This window comes from Tachysurus vachellii, chromosome 2 (genome assembly GCF_030014155.1).
Source record: "Tachysurus vachellii isolate PV-2020 chromosome 2, HZAU_Pvac_v1, whole genome shotgun sequence".
Classification (NCBI taxonomy): domain Eukaryota; kingdom Metazoa; phylum Chordata; class Actinopteri; order Siluriformes; family Bagridae; genus Tachysurus; species Tachysurus vachellii.
In genome coordinates, this window is record NC_083461.1 from 37,686,509 (window position 1) to 37,705,720 (window position 19,212).

At 41.0% G+C, this 19,212-nt stretch overlaps 2 protein-coding genes across 2 annotated transcripts in view; one reads left to right on the plus strand and one right to left on the minus strand.

The window, feature by feature from the left end:
- LOC132841917 (C-type lectin domain family 4 member M-like) overlaps window positions 1-19,212 on the minus strand; it is a 107,622-nt gene that overhangs the window by 26,665 nt on the left and 61,745 nt on the right. The window contains exon 8 of the mRNA XM_060864566.1: window positions 21-212. Coding sequence (XP_060720549.1) covers window positions 21-212 — 192 coding nt within the window. The remainder of the gene's footprint in view (window positions 1-20; window positions 213-19,212) is intronic.
- On the plus strand, window positions 11,260-12,867 carry LOC132841926 (uncharacterized). Its single transcript, XM_060864576.1, has 2 exons — window positions 11,260-11,836; window positions 12,024-12,867. The coding sequence occupies exons 1-2, from the start codon at window positions 11,782-11,784 to the stop codon at window positions 12,818-12,820; spliced, it is 852 nt and encodes a 283-aa protein (XP_060720559.1). The 5' UTR covers window positions 11,260-11,781; the 3' UTR covers window positions 12,821-12,867.

Here is a 19,212-nt window from a genome sequence, read left to right on the forward strand (position 1 = left end):
CATCATTTTGCTTATTTAACTGGTTTCTCTCTTCAGTCAGGGTGTTGTATCTGGTCTGTATCTGGTCCTTGTCTTCAGTCAGGGTGTTGTATCTGGTCTGTATCTGGTCCTTGTCTTCAGTCAGGGTGTTGTATCTGGTCTGTAACTCGTATTTCTCTTCAGTCAGGTTTTTGTGACTGGTCTCCAGCTTAGCTTTTTCTGTATTAATGATACTGAATTTGATCGACATTATTGTGAGGGAAGTCAGCAGGAGAAAACTCAGCAGCAGCAAGCATACTGTAGTCAGCTTGTAACATTTCTTCTCTGCATGGTTGTTTCCTGTAAGTACAGAAAAATTATGTAATGTAAGTTGTAATGTATGTACTATATAACGTGAGTCATAGTTTTGTGATAAGCCTGCCCCCTAGTGGTGATCTATATAATGATGTATTATTTTGCATTCAGTTCCGGTTCAGTAAAAAGAAATAACGTGAGTTGCACCGCAAGCGATGGTGTCGCGTTATTATTTATCTGACAGCAGACACAACAGAATTGGCGACGAGTTTTCGGACCGACAATCACAGATGCAACAAAAAGACCTGGATGGACAAGAAACGGACAGGAATATTCACGAAAAGAGCACGTGAGTTACATTGAACGGAAAGAGAAGCCAGTTAATGTCTAATGTGAAACTGCAAACCAGCAAATATGTCAATGATTGGAACTATCACCGCATTTGATAGTAATGCTGAGGATTGGGGAACGTATGTGGAAAGGGTGGAGCTATACTGTGAGGCCAATGACATTGAAAATGATAAGAAAGTGGCTGTTTTGCTGAGCGTGATGGGAGCGAAAACTTATGAACTACTTCGTAGTCTGTTAACCCCTGAAAAGCCAGCGGATAAATCGTTCCAGCAAGTAGTGGACATTTTAAATGAACATTTGAGCCCCAAACCCTTACTAATTGCGGAAAGATTCAGATTCCAGAAATGCTGGAAACAGAACAGAAATGCTATCGCTGTGGAAAAATGTCTCATGATGCAAATGACTGCTGGTTCAAGGATAAAGAGTGTAGAAGATGCCATAAAAAGGGGCACATCGAGAGAGCATGCAAAATGGATAAACAGAAGGTACAGAAAGACAGAATGTACAAAGTGAGATGTAAATCTGCCACTGTACATCAAGTAACTGAAAATGAAGCGAACACAAGTTCAGATACTGATGATCTCTCATGCCTGGAACTGTACAGTATTAAAGAGACAGATCGAAGAGTTATTTGGCTTACGCCAGAAGTGTCAGGTGTTAAACTCAAGATGGAGTTAGACACTGCATCTGCCTTATCGTTCACCTCAGCAGCTGATTACAAATGACTGTTTTCAAAAATACCACTGCAACAGACATCAGTGATATTAAAGACTTATACTGGTGAAAAAGTGTCTCCAAAAGGAAAATTACCAGTAACTGTGAATTACAAAGAAAATCAGCAACAGCTCAACCTGTATGTACTGGAAAATGGAGGGCCTGCATTGTTCGGACGCGAATGGCTGAGGAAAATACCTCTGGACTGGCACGTAATAAAAAACTTGGATGTGTCCCAGCAAATTACAAACAAAGAGACACAAATGACTTTAATGCAAATTGTACAAAATGCAGAACCTGTGTTTCGGAAAGGGATAGGAACACTTAAAGGAATAAAAGGGACTCTGGAGTTAAAAGAAGACACTTCTCCAAAATTCTTTAAAGCCCGCCCAGTCCCATATGCAATTCGTCCCAAGGTGGAGGCAGAGCTGGATCATTTGGAAAAAACAGGAATCCTGACTAAAATTGAACGGAGTGAATGGGCAACACACATAGTTCCTGTGATCAAAAAGGGTAAGACAGGGGATGTGCGTATTTGTGGGGACTTTAAAGTGACCATTAATCCAGCTCTTCATGCAGTACAGTATCCCCTGCCACGCATTGAAGATATTTTCACATCCTTGTCCAGTGGAGAACACTTCTCAAAAATTGACCTGGCTAAAGCATACCTCCAGATGGAGATGGATGAGCAATCCAAGAAATTCTTGACCATCAACACACATAAAGGGCTCTATCAGTACAACCGTCTTGTTTTTGGAATTGCATCAGCCCCTGCCTTGTGGCAGAGAGCGATGGACCAGGTGCTGCAGGGTATTCTAGGAACGCAGTGTTACCTGGACGATATCATTGTAACAGGGAAGGATGATGCAGATCACCTCCAAAACTTACAACGTGTGCTGACTCGACTGTGTGAGTATGGACTAAGAGCTAACAAAGAAAAATGTGAGTTCTTCAAGTCTCCGATTTCTTATTATGGTCATGTGATAGACAAAGATGGTCTACACAAGTAACAGGACAAAATTGAAGCTGTGTTAAATGCACCACACCCACAGAATGTGTCTCAACTCCGATCATATCTCGGACTTGTGAACTATTATCACAAATTTCTTCCAAACCTCAAGACCGTGCTACACCCATTGAACGCACTGTTGCAAACAAGAACACAGTGGAAATGGTCAGACAGTTGCGAACAAGCTTTCCAAAAGACCAAGATGCTCATAACTTCTGATATAGTGCTGACACATTTCAATCCATCCATACCCATCAGGCTGGCATGTGATGCATCACCGTATTGGAATTGGCGCTGTGCTGTCACACAAGTTCCCAAAAGGCACAGAAAAACCGATAGCCTTTGCATCGAGATCACTAACGGCAGCAGAATGTAACTACGCACAAATAGACCGAGAAGCACTTAGTCTTGAGTGGGGTGTAAAAAAGTTCCACCATTACCTATATGGTCAAAGATTCACCCTGATCACGGACCATCAGCCCTTGGTCTCGATCTTTAATGTGCGGAGGGGTGTCTCAGCAATGGCCTCAGCTAGGCTGCAGCGTTGGTCACTCTTCTTGGGTGCTCACCAATATGATATTGAGTACAAAGGCACCAAACTACATGGTAACGCGGATGGCTTGTCATGTCTGCCACTGAAGTCAACAGACAAGTCACATAGTGAGGATCCAGCTGACGTGTTTCACACCACAATTGTGAGTCAGTTACCTGTAACAAATGCCACTATTCGAAAAGAAACCCGTAATGACCCCACATTGTCCAAAGTCTATGAAATCACAGTTCTCGGGTGGCCAGCACATGGCAACTCACTGTATCCAGCATTCTCAGTGAGAAGAGAACAGTTTCTGTGTGTCAAGGAACGCTGATGTGTGGATTAAGAGTTGTCATTCCCTCCAAATTGCGTAGTAAGGTGTTGGACACGTTACATGAAGGGCATTTGGGCACAGTAAAAATGAAGAATCTTGCACGTAGTTATATGTGGTGGCCAGGAATCGACAAGCAGATTGAGGATCTGGCAAAGGCTTGTCCTGGATGTCAAAGGACCCAGAACTCTCCACCATTAGTTCCTTTGCATCCCTGGGAATGGCCGTCAACACCATGGCAACGTGTGCACGTTGACTTTGCTGGACCATTTAGGGACTCCATGTTCTTGAGCGCCGTGGACGCACATTCTAAATGGCCTGAAGTTGTTCCGATGAAGACAACCACATCTGAAAACACTGTTTCGGTATTGAGAACAATATTCTCCAGGAACGGGTTGCCAGAGCAGATATGCACAGATAATGGACGACAGTTCGTCTCAGACGAGTTTCGGAAATTCATGAAGCTGAATGGAGTCAAAAACATCACTTCTGCGCCATACCATCCTGCCACTAATGGCTTGGCGGAGAGGTTTGTACAGACTTTCAAGAAAGCAATAAAAGCAATGGACAATGACAGCATTTCACTACAACACAAAATAGACAACTTTCTTTTCATGTACAGAAATGCAACACACGCCACAACAGGCCAAACACCAGCGATGATGTTCCTTAAGAGAAACTTAAGATCTCGCTTGGATCTCATCAAACCCAATGTTCGACGAAAACAAACAATTTGAGCAGATAAAGGACAGACCTACAAGAAATTTCCGGGTTGGACAAGAGGTCTTAGCACGCGACTACAGACTGGAAAAGTGGCAACCAGGTACTATCACCACCAGAACTGGACCCTTGACGTACACAGTGAAGGTTGGAGAGACTACTTGGAGACGCCATGTAGATCAGTTGGTGGATCGCCAGACAAAATCCTCACCTTTACCTGCCCCTGATTCGCATGTCAAGGACAACAATGCTGTTGACACTGTCCCTCCTACATCAGTTAACGTGAATGAATCTGAGTCGCATGAAGATGAACCAGATGTCACAATGCCGGTTGCACCTGCACCTGCACCTGAATCTCACCTAGGCTTACAGAGACGTTATCCTGAGAGATGTAGAAAACCTCCTCAAAGGCTTGATTTGTAGCTATGTTTAATTAGAAACATTTTGTTAGAGTACCTGTTGATGTAATACAGTACGTTTTGGTTTTGTATTTCATGTTTCTCAGTATAATTAATCTAGTGGGGGAGGAAAGTGTAATGTATGTACTAAATAACGTGTTATAGTTTTGTGATAAGCCTGCCCCCTAGTAGTGATATCTATATAATGATGTATTATTTTGCATTCAGTTCCGGTTCAGTAAAAAGAAATAACGTGAGTTGCACCGCAAGCGATGGTGTCGCGTTATTATGTATCTGACAGCAGACACAACATAAGTAATGTAATGTAAGTAATGTAACCATTGTAACAAATTGGATTCAAACAGAATAATCATGATGGTACAACAGCAAATGCATTCATTACCATAGTGTCAAATTCAGATCTTCATGAAATGATTATTTTATATAATATAGAGCTGAAGTGAACTTGGGGGACATAGAAGCCATTATTATAACCACATATACATTACTGCACAGTGGAATTCTTTTCTTCACATATCAGAAAACAGAGGAGCGTGCAGGGCAGGGACAGTGGCAGTCAGAAGGGAACAGTCAGGAGTTTACATACACCTCGGTCAAAAGCATAGAAATTTCCTGACACATTAAGAATAGACAACATTGCTTGTCTTGGATCAAGACATTGCTCTATTTGGAAGATGTATTTGTGGCCAAGATTAAACTTCCTGGCTGATGCTGATTCTATTATGTTATTTAGTTTGTAAAGTGCACCAGTACCAGTACTTGCAAACCATTTGCCCTCCAAATATGACAATAGTCATTACAGCCAAATTGCTTAATTTATGTATCATTAGACCAAAGGATGTTTCTCCAAAGAAATATTTGTCCCCATGTGCATATGCAAACTGTCTTACATCAATAAAAGACTAATTTACTCTGGATACAGATACTTGTCTAGCTGTTTCCTCCAGAATTTTTAAGAATGTGTCTCCTTATTGAGTGCTATGATGATTTGTGGACATCTAAGTCCCATTTATAAAATATTTAAAGGTAATCACATATAAAACACAAATGATTTTGCATTCTTTTTCCCAGTGGTTAATTCATCCAGGCCAATATCATGATTGGCAGCAGATCAATGCATTCCAGCTTGTGCCAATGGCAAGTGGTGATGACCAGCCCTACCCACTGTAGGACATCTTTGGGACTTCCACTTGCTCAATCTGCCTTTCACATGCTCTAAAGTGTTCTATACTCTGCCAATTTTATTAAAAAAAACTCTATTTCCCAGGTTGGTGACCACGTATTTAAAAGCACCCTTTTTTAACACCAGATAAATTATTTTTTTAAATTTCTAAGTCTATTTCTAATGAAACATCAATTAAAACATTCAAGTCTGCCCCAGGTCATCTGAGGAAGAAGTATTGAATATAGTAAAATCAGAAACCTGACTCATCAGATTATTTAAGTCAAAACTTACTCTTTTACTATGCACTTTAGGAGCTCTGAGTCAAATTGACCCGGTCTGTTTTGACTGCTTATAATAAATGAGGTATGTATGATAGCCTTTTTTTCAGTCAAATTGTTTCGAACACATTAACATATATTTTGCACTTATTATTGTAATATTTGGTATAATAAACCTCATTTATGTACAACTTTTTGGTAAAAAAAAAAAAAAGGCAGAAATTCTGAATTATTTCACTATAGTTATGATCAGAGGCACATAAGTTGATGGAATATCACAGACTGGTATATTTCAAAGACAGGATATTGTTTTGAAACTATTTAAATTTTTAATGGCAGTAAATAATAACACCGGTTGTCCTCCCAGGTCAAACTGACTTGAATGCTTATAAATCATAAACTGTACAATGATCACACCTTTCTGTGTACAGTAATCAGCCTTTTTGAACATTTCTGAACATTTTACACTTGTAATATCTCTAATCAACCAACAATGGGCCACACACACACACACACACACACACACACACACACACAGAGTTTTCCCTATTTACTTCCCTATTTATTTTTTTTAGTAAAAATACTTATCAATATCAATAAAAGCTTCTTCGTTGTGTGCTAATGGTCTGTAAAATACATGATTGCAATATTATTTTGCAACTTAATGGTTCTTAAAAATTCTTTAATGTCTTCAGCATGGTTAACAACTGTTAACTGTTCCTTCTCAAAGTTAAACACAGAGTCTTAAATACAGTCATAATGGTCTGATACAGTATCCTTTTCTCTGCTTTTGTTTCTTTCTTAGCCTGTTTCTTTGTCTGTTTACTTGTTTTTTCATCTTAGCTTAACTGTTTTTGACCAGGAACTGAGAGGTGAACCTTTTGAAGTTAATTGTTTAAAACTATGCTCAGTTTGTTTGCCCAAGATGTTCCATGAAATTGGGAAGACGCCAATCATTTACTAGGTAGTTACATTTTACAAAAGTAAATTCATTGTCGATCAGTACATACACACATATTTCTGAGTGTGAGTGTATTTTACCTGAGTTCTCAGACTGCTTGAAGCTTCTGGCCCTCTGTGTCTGCAAATTGTCCCCATTCACATAAACATCTTCATATGATTGCTCACTGTCACTGGAATCAGCTTTATTATCTGCAGCTTCTTCTACATTTGCATAAATCTCCTCACTCATCTCCATTCTTCTCTTTACAGTAATCCTGATCTTTTACTGCTGTAGTTATCAGTAATTATAAGCTCACTTGTTCTGGTATATAATCATCTAAAACTACATTCAGAGTGACTGTCTAAAGACAGACTGCCTATGTGATTGTATATGTTTCTGCTATGTTCAAACTCTAGTTCCTGTTATATTTAACACATTCAACAGGCCACATGTGTGACCAATATGGGTGTGTAACTGACACTTTATGAAGAGTACTCATACTGTACAAATACTGTACTGTATTTGTATACTGTACTCATTCATGGCTCATCATTTTGCACAGTTTTCATTGTTTCAGAACTAACCAATAAGTTCAAAAGTAAACATTTTTTTTATATCAACAATCTAATAAATAAAAAAGCTTTATGCAGCTATTTGTGAGTTTCTGTGCATGCTCATTTGGGTTTACGTGTTACGAGTTTCTGTTACTGGGTTTGTGTCTCTGTATTTTCTCATCACCTCAGTGGTGTATTGATCACACTGTTACTATTTTACTAATGAAGTAAAAATAAAATTAGTTTTTGTTTGTTTGTTTTTGATTATTTTATGCACTTGTGACCACTTTGTCCTTGTCCGTCATGGACATTTTATGACGTAAATATTCTTATTTCAATTGGTTTAGAATACACTCACTTACTGCCATTTCTAATCCTGGACTTCACGTGATGTGAAGTGGATCCCCGGGGGGATCGGGGGGGGATTTGTCACGTGTTCTGTGTCACGTGTCTGCCCCACCCTTGTCTCTTCCTCTACACCTCTGCACACCTGTTCCTGATGTGTTAATTGTCTTGTGTATTTAACCGTGCCACGTAGCCTACGGCGGCGCGAAATTCTCGTCTGGTGTGATGTCATCTTGTGTCATGTCTATTGTCAGGTCATTGTCAGGTCGTTGTCATGTCCTTGTCTCTGTTTTGTGTTTTTTTAGTTATTAAACCTGTTTATATTAGCTATCCTGGGTCTGTTTTTATCCCCGCACCCCTAACACATGCCCTATGGACTAAATAACGTGCGTGCAGTTTTTCTGTCATTCATGAACGAGATTCATCAGGTTCTATTCAACCAGTACAAATACTTTCACAGCATCCTGATCTACTTCCCATCATGAGGACATGTAACCCATGTATGGACTGTACATCTCCTACAGCACCATTTGTTTATTAAAGCCGAGAAGTGTGAGTTCCATTGTACCATAAGTCATCAATGCGTGGAATGGAAAAGATTAAGGTGAAAGCCATGACGGACTGTCCCAGACCCATGACAATTAAGGGAATACAGCGGTTTTTGGGATTTGCGAGCTTCTACCAGCTCTTTCCTTCTTACCGTCTTAAGATAACAAGATAACATCATAGTGGCCTCCCCTCATACCTTTCTTTTACAGCGTAAACCTAAGTAACTCTGTTAGAGTGAACCCACAAATAAAGCTTTCAATGATCTCAAGAAAAGATTCACAATGGTCCCCATCCTCAGGCACTTTCATCCTGATCTTCCCTTCGTAGAAGTGGATGCCTCTGGTTTGAGTCTGTGTTTTGGATTTGTTTTCAATGATGATTGCTATCCTCTCTATCAAACCCTTTCTGTTTCCTGTTATTCTCCTTAGCTCAAGTTTTGGATTGTATGTTAATGTTTTCGAATAAAACTATGCTTATGGACTAAACTTATGCTATGCTTCTGCTTCGGCCTCTGCCTTAAAGCATGTAATGCCTAAATATTATGAATTACAAAATTTTAAATTACGTGAGTCTTTTATTCTTGCATTTAGTTACTGGCTGATGTAAACATCATATCTACACTGAAAAGTGTAATAAATTCACTATACTTAATATTTGCTTTGAAATACATTTGTAAAGAAAACTTGTTAATCAACTATAATTACGAGTAATCAAAATCATTATTTTACATTACTCACAAATCAATAGGAAACTGATTTTCTTAAAAATATCAAGTAAACTCTACAATCTTTTTATTTTTCACAAAAATTAAATAACTAATCAAACCGCAAGCTGTCTCCCTTCGTGTTCACGATAGGGAACTATAAGCGGTCGTGATTACTACCAGATACCCGAGCCGAAAGGAAAGTTTGAATATGCTTTAAATTTACGGTTAATCGATACGGCGCGCATGTTTGTGTTTAATGTCGCGTTTGTTGAGCCGGAAGCGATCTTAACTTCGTTATTCTACGCTATGTTATGCATGCTAGGCTACGTCATTTTATGTTACGTCATGCTAGGCTACACTATGTCATGCTAGGCATGCTATGTCATGCTAGGCTATGGTATGCCTCGTGGTGTTAAGCTACGTCATGCCATGTTATGCTTTGCCATGTTAAGCTATGTTTTGTTTTTATGCACTAGCCGACTGAGGGATAGCTTTTCAACTTACTACAGCAACATGCTCGCTGCAAATATGCCACCATCCGCTCAGCTCAGGGGAAGCTCCCCCTGCTGCACTTAGCTGAGTGGATATACAACATGCTTGTTGTGCTTTAACTCTCTTCATTTGAATATATTGTCAGTTGAATATATTGTCAGTTGAATATATTGTCACATGCAGTGTGCTTTAACTCTCTTCATTTGAATATATTGTCTTCTGGTAAAGTACGTTCCTGACTTTTGTATACTATCTGCTTAACTCACTTTGTTCTAGAGTAGTGTGATTTGAATTGTTGATTTTTATAGTGTTGGTCCTTGTTGTTCTCTCAGCTGATTAATCAGGAGTAGTTTCAGTCTACCTTAAGGTGTGAATTGGGGGCAGGGCTTACCTATTTAAATTGAAGGTTTGTAAGTATCTCTCTCTCTCTCTCTCTCTCTCTCTCATTGTAAACTTTGTGTCTAATACTGTTTTGCTATATTCTACCATACCTTAATTCTCACTCTTGACTGCAAATATGTGCCTTAAACCCATCTCTGTACTCAATTCCTACACTCGCAGACACTCTCGTCCACAGAGCAGAGGTCACAATCCCAGTAACCTCATCTACCCTCCTCTGTTGTGTAAGTCTCAAACAGTGGTGGTAGGTGGGCTCTGGAATTGCCAGTCTGCTGTGAAAAAAGCTGATTTTATCTCTGCTTTAACTGCCCATTACTCCTTTGATTTTCTTGCGCTAACAGAGACCTGGATATCCCCACAGAACACTGCTACACCAGCTGCTTTATCCTCTGCCTATGCTTTCTCTCACTCACCACGAGAAACAGGCAGGGGTGGTGGTACAGGTTTATTGCTGTCAAAGAAATGGTGCTTTACACCTCTCCTCTTGTCTCATTTAACCATCTCCTCTTTTGAATTCCATGCCATTTCAGTTACCTCTCCAATTAACCTTGTTATCATTGTTGTTTACCGCCCTCCTGGTCCCCTAGGTGACTTCTTGGAAGAAATGGACACACTGCTTAGTGCTTTCCCTTCTGATAGCTCCCCCCTGACAGTGCTTGGTGACTTCAACCTCCCCTCTGACAAGCTACATTCTTCTTCCCTCCTGTCTCTTCTTGACTCATTCACACTCACACTCAACAGCTACATCCCCACACACAAAGGAGGCAATGTGCTGGACCTGGTTTTCACCCGTCCTTCTCCAGCTACAGACGTGACTGCTACCCCACTACACGTCTCTGATCATCACCTGGTATCCTTTACCATCACTCTCCCTACCCTACCTAAAACTACCTCTCACCCCCTCGCTCTAACCCGCCGCAACCTTTACTCTGTCTCCCCTTCTTCTGTAGCTTCTGGCACTCTTTCTTCCCTTCCTGATCCTGAGTCTTTTTCCTCACTGCCCTTGGACTCGGCCACAGATACTTTCCTCTCATCTCTTTCCTCAACTATGGACTTCCTCTGCCCTATGTCCACTAAACCCAAGAAAACTTCTTGTTCTGCTCCTTGGCTTTCAGATGTGCTGCGCAACAATCGAAGAGAGCTAAGATCATCAGAGAGAAAGTGGAAGAAATTACAACTTGATGCAGATCTTGATTCTTACCGAACACTCATGGCCAAGTTCTCCTCAGATGTGACTTCTGCCAAGACTTCCTTCTACAAGGAAAAGCTTGAAGCTTCCTCACATGACCCTCGGAAATTCCACAACATCATCTCTTCTCTGCTCAACCCCCCAGCTCCACCTTCTTCATCCTCCCTGACTGCAGAAGACTTTGCTTCTTTCTACCAGGAGAAGATTGAGGAAATCTGCCGGACCTTCACTTCAGCCCCGACTGCACTTACATCTCAGAGTATGGACTCCCCTACACCTTTGTTGTCACATTTCTCAACTGTAACAGCAGAAGAGATTCTAAAACTCATCCAGTCTTGCAATCCTACCACCTGCCCATTGGATCCACTCCCTTCCACTTTGCTGCAGACCATCTCGCAAGACCTTCTGCCCTTCATTACAACTATCACCAATAGATCCATAGCATCTGGTCAGGTACCAACTACCTTCAAGAGAGCAAGGGTTATTCCCATCCTGAAGAAACCTGCTCTGGATCCATCAGACATCAGTAACTACAGACCGGTATCACTTCTCTCGTTTCTTTCAAAAATTCTTGAACGCATTGTCTTTAATCAACTGTCTGTCTATCTCTCACAGAACAACCTCCAAGACCCCAACCAGTCTGGCTTTAAAGCAGCTCATTCCACAGAGACAGCCCTTTTAGATGTCTCTGAGAAACTACATGCTGCTAGATCAGCCAATCTCTCATCTGTCCTTATCCTCCTTGACCTTTCAGCAGCGTTTGATACGGTCAACCATAAGACTCTCTTAGCCACCCTCAGGAGTCTTGGGATATGCGGATCAGCTTGGGAATGGTTCGCTTCCTACCTGGAAGGACGCTCATATCAGGTAACATGGAGGGGAGTGACATCTGCTCCACGCAGACTCTCCACTGGCGTCCCACAAGGCTCAGTACTTGGTCCTCTTCTTTTCTCCCTGTATACTCACTCTCTTGGTGAAGTTATTTCCTCACATGGGTTCTCTTACCACTGCTATGCTGATGATACACAACTTATCTTCTCTTTCCCACCCGCAGATGCCACAGCTTCTGACCGGATCTCTGCATGTCTGGCAGAAATTTCATCATGGATGACTGCTCATCAGTTAAAGCTTAATCCTAGCAAAACTGAGCTGCTCTTCATCCCAGGTGATTCATCCCCAGGTCATGATCTTGCTATATCCTTGCACAACGATCTGATCTCCCCTTCAGCCACAGCTCGCAACCTTGGGGTAACCATGGACAATCAACTGTCCTTTTCCTCTCATGTTGCTAATGTGACTCGCTCATGTCGGTTTCTTCTCTACAACATTAGAAGGATTCGACCATTTCTGTCCACACAGGCTGCTCAGGTACTTGTTCAGTCTCTTGTCATTTCTAGACTGGATTACTGCAATGCACTGCTGGCAGGTCTACCTATGAACGCAATCCGTCCTCTGCAAATGATCCAAAATGCAGCTGCCCGGCTTGTTTTCAACCTGCCAAAGTTCTCTCATACCACCCCGCTGCTGCGATCCCTCCACTGGCTTCCGGTAGCTGCACGCATCAGATTCAAAACACTGATGCTGGCCTACAAAGCCAAAAATGGACCAGCTCCCTCTTACCTCAAAGCCCTCATCACTCCTCGCACTGCACCCCGCACCCTCCGATCTACCAGCACTGCTCGACTGGTTCCACCATCTCTCAGGGTAAGAGGCAAGTATACTACAAGACTCTTCTCTGTACTGGCACCAAGGTGGTGGAACGAACTTCCCCTAGAGGTCCGGACAGCTGAGTCACTGGCTATTTTCAAGCGGCGGTTGAAGACCTACTTATTCAGGAAACACTTCAACTAGCACTTCTTTCATTATCTTTTGCATTTAAAAAAAAAAAAAAAAAAAAAAAAAACACACCTTTGACACTTTCATTGTAACTTTGAACAAATGTTTTAAACTCATGGTATCTTAAGTATGTAACTTAGTGATCCAGCATTAATGTATTCAATGTTAGAGATTTAAGCACTTATGTACGTCGCTCTGGATAAGGGCGTCTGCCAAATGCTGTAAATGTAAATGTAAATGTAAATGTAAATGTTGTATTACAACAACAACAAAAAAAAAATAATAAAATGCATATGCTGCCATCTGCTCAGCTCAGGGGAAGCTTCCCCTGCTGCACTATAGCTGAGAGAACATACAACATGCTTGTTGCAAATATGCCGCCATCCGCTCAGCTCAGGGAAAGCTTTCCCTGCTGCACTTAGCTGAGTGGATATTCAATAAAAATAAAAAATGCGCAACACACTGTTGCAAATACGTGCATCTGCTCAGCCCAGGGTGACGCTTTCCCTGACTATTGATTTGCCCCGGATGTACTAGAGTCTTCTACAGGGCGCTGCTTCCCCTACCTGTCATCGCTAGCTCAGCGTATGCACAACATGCCGTCGCCATATTACTACCAGTCCTCACTATTATTTAGTGGAAATCCAACATGCTCGTTTATATCGCTGCGCAGGGGTGCATCACACTCCCCCTTTGCTTCACACTTCGCTTTAACTGACTCAGCAACGTGCTCGTTGCAATATGCTGACATTCGCTCAGCCAGGACGACACTCCTCCGATCTTCGATCAGTTCCGGATTTACCAGCTTCACGCTGCAACAGTTATAATGGGGGTTTTTCCCCTTGGCACATGGTTTTGTTTTTGGGGGTCTATTCTATTTTCTAGTCGCTGCTCTCCCCGCTCTGTCCAAGAATGCGCATGGACGAGCGTGCAGATTCTTGCCCAGAACAGAACCATACCGCCAACACTAACTGTATGCATATCATCTAATAAATTCCCTTGTGACAAAGTGGTCCTGACAGAAATCAAGCATCGCGTTAGTTCTTGCAGGCCACGTCGTCAAGCGTGCATCAGCTTTTAATCAGCTGTCCACTACGCGCACCAATCCGGTTACTACATCCATATGACCCGACCATTTAAATTCCCATTCATAGAGCCGCTCTAGCGCTTCGCTGCTGCCGTGATCTAAACTCCCTCCTCCAACCCCGACTCCACCATGCCGGAACCCTCTCTCTAATTATTTAATTATCTATATATCCATTCATTTATTACTTTCCAAAAACGAGCATATCAATACTATGCATGCTTAGTGGTTCTGTTATATGGGGGGTCTATTCTATTTTCTAGTCGCTGCTCTTCCCGCTCTGTCCATGCATGCACATGGACGGGCGCACGGATTCTTGCCCAGAACAGAACCATACCGCCAACACTAACTGTATGCATATCATCTAATAAATTCCCTTGTGACAAAGTGGTACTGTCAGAACCTTTGGTTCTGGTGTTTGGTAATTGTGAAGGGATCTAAACTTTGTGCATGTACAGTAACAGCCCAAAACATAAGCAAATAGCATATGAAAGATTTGAGATCATCTTTTGCTCCGACATCTTCTAGAATGTGCAAAGCCTCCAAATGCAGTGCTTGTGGAGAATCCTGGCTGTCGTCAGGTATAATGGTCAGAATACCCAGGAAAATCTAAGGGGTAAAATTATTTAAACTGCTAATTTCGGTTGTAGTTGGTTTTATTTATGTGATCTCACCATCACAACATTAACTGTTATGTTTTATAGTTAAATAGTGTATATTAATATGAATGACAATTTTTTTCTAACCCCACCGACTGTACCTTTTCTTTCATATTGAGTCATAAACTATTTTTTCTTCACCATTTTTATTTAAATTCTCTGGATAAAAGATGAATATATATTTTAGCTCCAGTGTTTAATACATGAATAATGTAGATAAGAGCTGGACTAAGAGCAGACTGGACTGCAGGGGGAGAGGAGCAGACCTTGTGATCATAAACAATGAAGAGGAACAGGTGTGAGAGAGAGAGAGAGAGAGAGAGAGAGAGAGAGAGAGAGAGAGAGAGAGACTAGTTGACAGACTGACGCATATTTATTCTAATATTTTATTCCAACACTGACAGGTGTTTTTCAGTAAGTTGCTGTACAGTGGAAAAGCTTGGATTGGTCTGAATGACAGAGACACTGAGGGAGTGTCGAACTGGTAATACGATACACCACTGACCACTGAGTAAGAAATCTTCTCATAGTAATGTGTTAATGACTGACTGTGTAGATTTGTGTGTTTTATCTGAAAGGTCCTAACCATTACGGTGTCACCTACCTTTGTTTGAAGCCGTCAGGTGCAAAAGAACTGTTGGTAAAACCGTTGGCTTTAATGGCCTCACCTTTTGTCCTCCAAACATGACAATGACAATAGTCATTGTGTCCCAATGACAGTGATAACACTTTCATTTTTGTTTCATTAGATTAGAAGATGAAAAACACAAAAACACACTTCAGTACACTTACGCGACACAACTTGCACACCATGCCGGCGAGTTAAACGCTAAAACAGCAACATACTCTGAGTTACCACACTCATCATGCTACTCTCTTGTTCTCACTCAGTGTGTATGTTTGTGTGAGAGAGAGAGAGAGTCAGAGTGAGAGAAAGAGAGATAGAGAGAGATACTTGCTCACACACACTTACAACCTACGTAGTCAAAGATGTTAAATGATAAATTCGAAAAATTGGCAAGATGCCAGTCACAGCCAAAGAGGCAGGGGGAGAGGGAGGGGAAATACATCAAATCATTCCTTATTTAACTTTACCGTTTTTGTACTGTATTGTTTACAGTGTATAATGATGTTTATATTATTGTATGAAAAGACAGATATTCGCCCCTGGTTTTGATGTTACGGTATCTCATTTGCTATTTATATTATTTGCTATAGGTTTGTGTGTGTGTGTGTGTGTGTGTGTGTGTGTGTGTGAGTGTGTGTGTGTGTGTGTGTGTGTGTGTGTGTGTGTGTGTTTGAACGTAGTGTTGTTTTAAATTATAAAACCAAATCGATTAAGTTAAATTGTACATTTTTTACACATTACTATTTTTAATGGTTAAATTACATTGGATTGTTATATTTTTCCACACATTTAAATTCATTTAAGCAAACTGTAAAATGCACACATATTTCTGAGTGTGAGTGTATTTTACCTGAGCTTGTAGACTGCTGGAAGCTTCCAGGCCTCTGTGTCTGTAAATTGTCCTCATTCATATGAACATCTTCATATGATTGCTCACTGTCACTGGAATCAGCTCTATTATCTACAGCAACTTCTACATTTGCATAAATCTCCTCACTCATCTCCATTCTTCTCTTTACAGTAATCCTGATCGTTTACTGCTGTAGTTATCAGTCCTTATAAACTCACTTGTTCTGGTATATAATCGTCTAAAACTACATTCAGAGTGACTGTCTAAAGTGCCTATGTGATTGTATATGTTTCTGCTATGTTTAAATGCTATTTCCTGTTATATTTAACACATTCAACAGGCCACATGTGTGATCAATATGGGTGTGTAACTGACACTTTATGAAGGCTCTTAAATTACAAAAACTTTTAATTAGTGACATATGTCCTTACATTGTCATGATTATTTGCTCTGTACTCATTCCTGGCTCACTCATTTTGCGTTTCATTGTTCAGAACTAACCAATAAGTTCAAAAGTAAACATGGTATTTTTTTTCAATCAACAATCTAATAAATAAAAAGCTTTAGGCAGATATTTGTGAGTTTCTGTGCATGCTCATTTGGGTTTACATGTGCGTGTGCATTTGCATGTGCGTGTGTGAGTGACTTATAGAGGACTCACTTACTGCCATTTCTAATCATGGACTCAATGTGACGTGAAGTGGAGTCTGCAATGGGAATGAGCTAGCATCAAGAACAGGCCGAGCGCACGCACAAAACCTGATCCCCTGCTTAGCATCCTAATTGCCAATGTTTCTGGAAAACAAGCTAGATGATTTCAAAACAAGCTAGATGATTTCAAGTTCCAAAGGTACATTCATGACTGAAACCTCCTCTGGTTCACCGAGATATGGCTGAACCCAATGTTACTGGACAACAAAATCCTGCTAGCCGACTTTGTCTCTGGTTACCACATGAACAGAACAATGGAGTCTGAAAAACTCAAATGCCAAACTTTAACCAGTAAATCATCTGCCCTGCTAGGGGCAAGAGGACACTGAACCATTGCTAGACTGAGTTTAAGGACATTTTCAAGGCATTATCACATCCAATGGTTGGGAAATTGGACCATGGCAAAGCTTTCCTCATGTCTAGAAAGAGTATCTCACAGAAGTGAGTACATCCCTCACATTTTTAAAAGATTTTTTATATTTATTTACGTGACAAAATTGAAGAAATTACACTGTGCTACAATGTAAAGTAGTGAGTGTACAGCTTGTAAAACAGTGTAAATTTGATGTCCTCCCAAAATAACTCAGCCCACAGCCATTAATGTCTAAACCACTGGCCACAAAAGTGAGTACACCTCTATGTCAGGATCCAGCCCGGACTTTTTGCCATGTGCTTTTGTTTATGTTCTGTGTCACCTGACTGCCCCGCCCTTGTTTATTCCTCCCCGCCTCTGCACACCCGGTCCTTATGCGTTATTTGTCACATCTTTTGTCATGTCTTTTTTTGTGTCTGTGTTCCTGTTTTTGTTTCTTTTAATTAATAAATCAGTTTATTTTAGCTATCCTGCACTTGGGTCTGTTTTTATCCCTGCATCGCTAACACTCTAAGTGAAAATGTCCAAATTGGTCCCAATTAGCCATTTTCTCTCCCCAGTGTCATATGATTTGTTAGTGTTACAAGGTCCCAGGGGTGTTAAATTTTAATTTTGTGTTATCGCTCTCACTCTCTCATACTGGTCACTGGAAGTTCGACATGACCTCATGGCAAAGAACTCTCTGAGGATCTGAAAAAAAGATTGTTGCTCTACATAAAGATGATGTAAGCTATAAGAAGATTGCCAAGACCCTGAAACTGAGCTGCAGCATGGTGGCCAAGACCATACAGCGTTTTAACAGGAGAGGTTCCTCGCCATGGTCCACCAAAGAAGTTGAGTGCGTATGGTCAGCGTCATATCCAGATTTTGTGTTTGGGAAATAGACATATGAATGCCGCCAGCATTGCTGCAGATGTTGAATGAGTGGGGGTCAACATGTCAGTGCTCAGACCATACACCACACACTGCATCAAATTGGTCTGCATAACTGTAGTCCCAAAAGGAAGCCTCTACTAAAGATGATACACAAGGAAGCCCACAAACAGTTTGCTGAAGACAAGCAGACTAAGGACATGGATTACTGGAACAATGTCCTGTGGCCTAATGAGACCAAGATAAACGTATTTAGTTCAGATGGTGTCAAGCGTGTGGTGGCAACCAGGTGAGGAGCAGAAAGACAAGTGTGTCTTGCCTACAGTCAAGCCTGGTGGTTGGAGTGTCATGGTCTGGGGCTGCTGGGGAGCTACAGTTTATTGAGGGATCCATGAATGCCAACATGTACTGTGACATACTGAAGCAGAGCATGCTTCCATCCTTGGATATTTACACTGATATACAAGCTGTACACTCAATACTTTACATTGGAGCAAAGTGCCATTTCTTCAGTGTTGTCACATAAAGGTATAATAAAATATTTACAAAAATGTAAGGGGTGTACTCACTTCTGTGAGATGCTGTATTAACAAAGGCTGAAACAAGTAGGAGCCTGTAACAGGAACTAGGAACCAGACCAAAAAACACTGTCTTCCAGACCGGTGAATGCAGACACTGGCAGATGAGCTGAACACACATTACACTCTCTTTGAGTCTGCAGCTTGCAGCATTATCAGCATGTTATCTGACAGTGCTGACAGTGCTATTGTGCTAGCAACTGACAGTGCTATTGTGCTACAAGTAGGATGCATGTGGAGAATCCCAGAGCAGAAAACACATTATTCATCTCAGAGCACAATGTGAGGAAGGCATCCAGGAGGGTGAATACCAGGAAGGCAGATTCTGGTCAGGACAGGTCCTGAGAGCCTGCACTGACTAGCTACCAGGATTCAGCAAGATAATCAACCTCTCCCTGGAACAGTCTGTAATGACATACTCAATAACTAAGCAATGAAACTACTTAAAGAAAAGCAGATCTATAAAAACATGATGCACAGAATTGGGATAAGTGACTTGTCCGTGTTATTTGCAGTACAAGGGGTACAAGCCTTGAGGCATCCTAGAAATCATTTGGGAAAATTGTGAAGACATTTCTACCATAAAATGTGAAATTAATTATTTTATATTACTTTTTATTTTAAGAATTTGTTATAAGACAATTACCATGT

Bases quoted from the DNA above. Each gene is read 5' to 3' on its own strand.
- LOC132841926 (XM_060864576.1), top strand. From the start codon at position 11,782: ATGCGGATCAGCTTGGGAATGGTTCGCTTCCTACCTGGAAGGACGCTC. The intron at 11,837-12,023 runs GTAACATGGAGG...TCCCACCCGCAG, and splicing joins TGGAAGGACGCTCATATCAG to ATGCCACAGCTTCTGACCGG.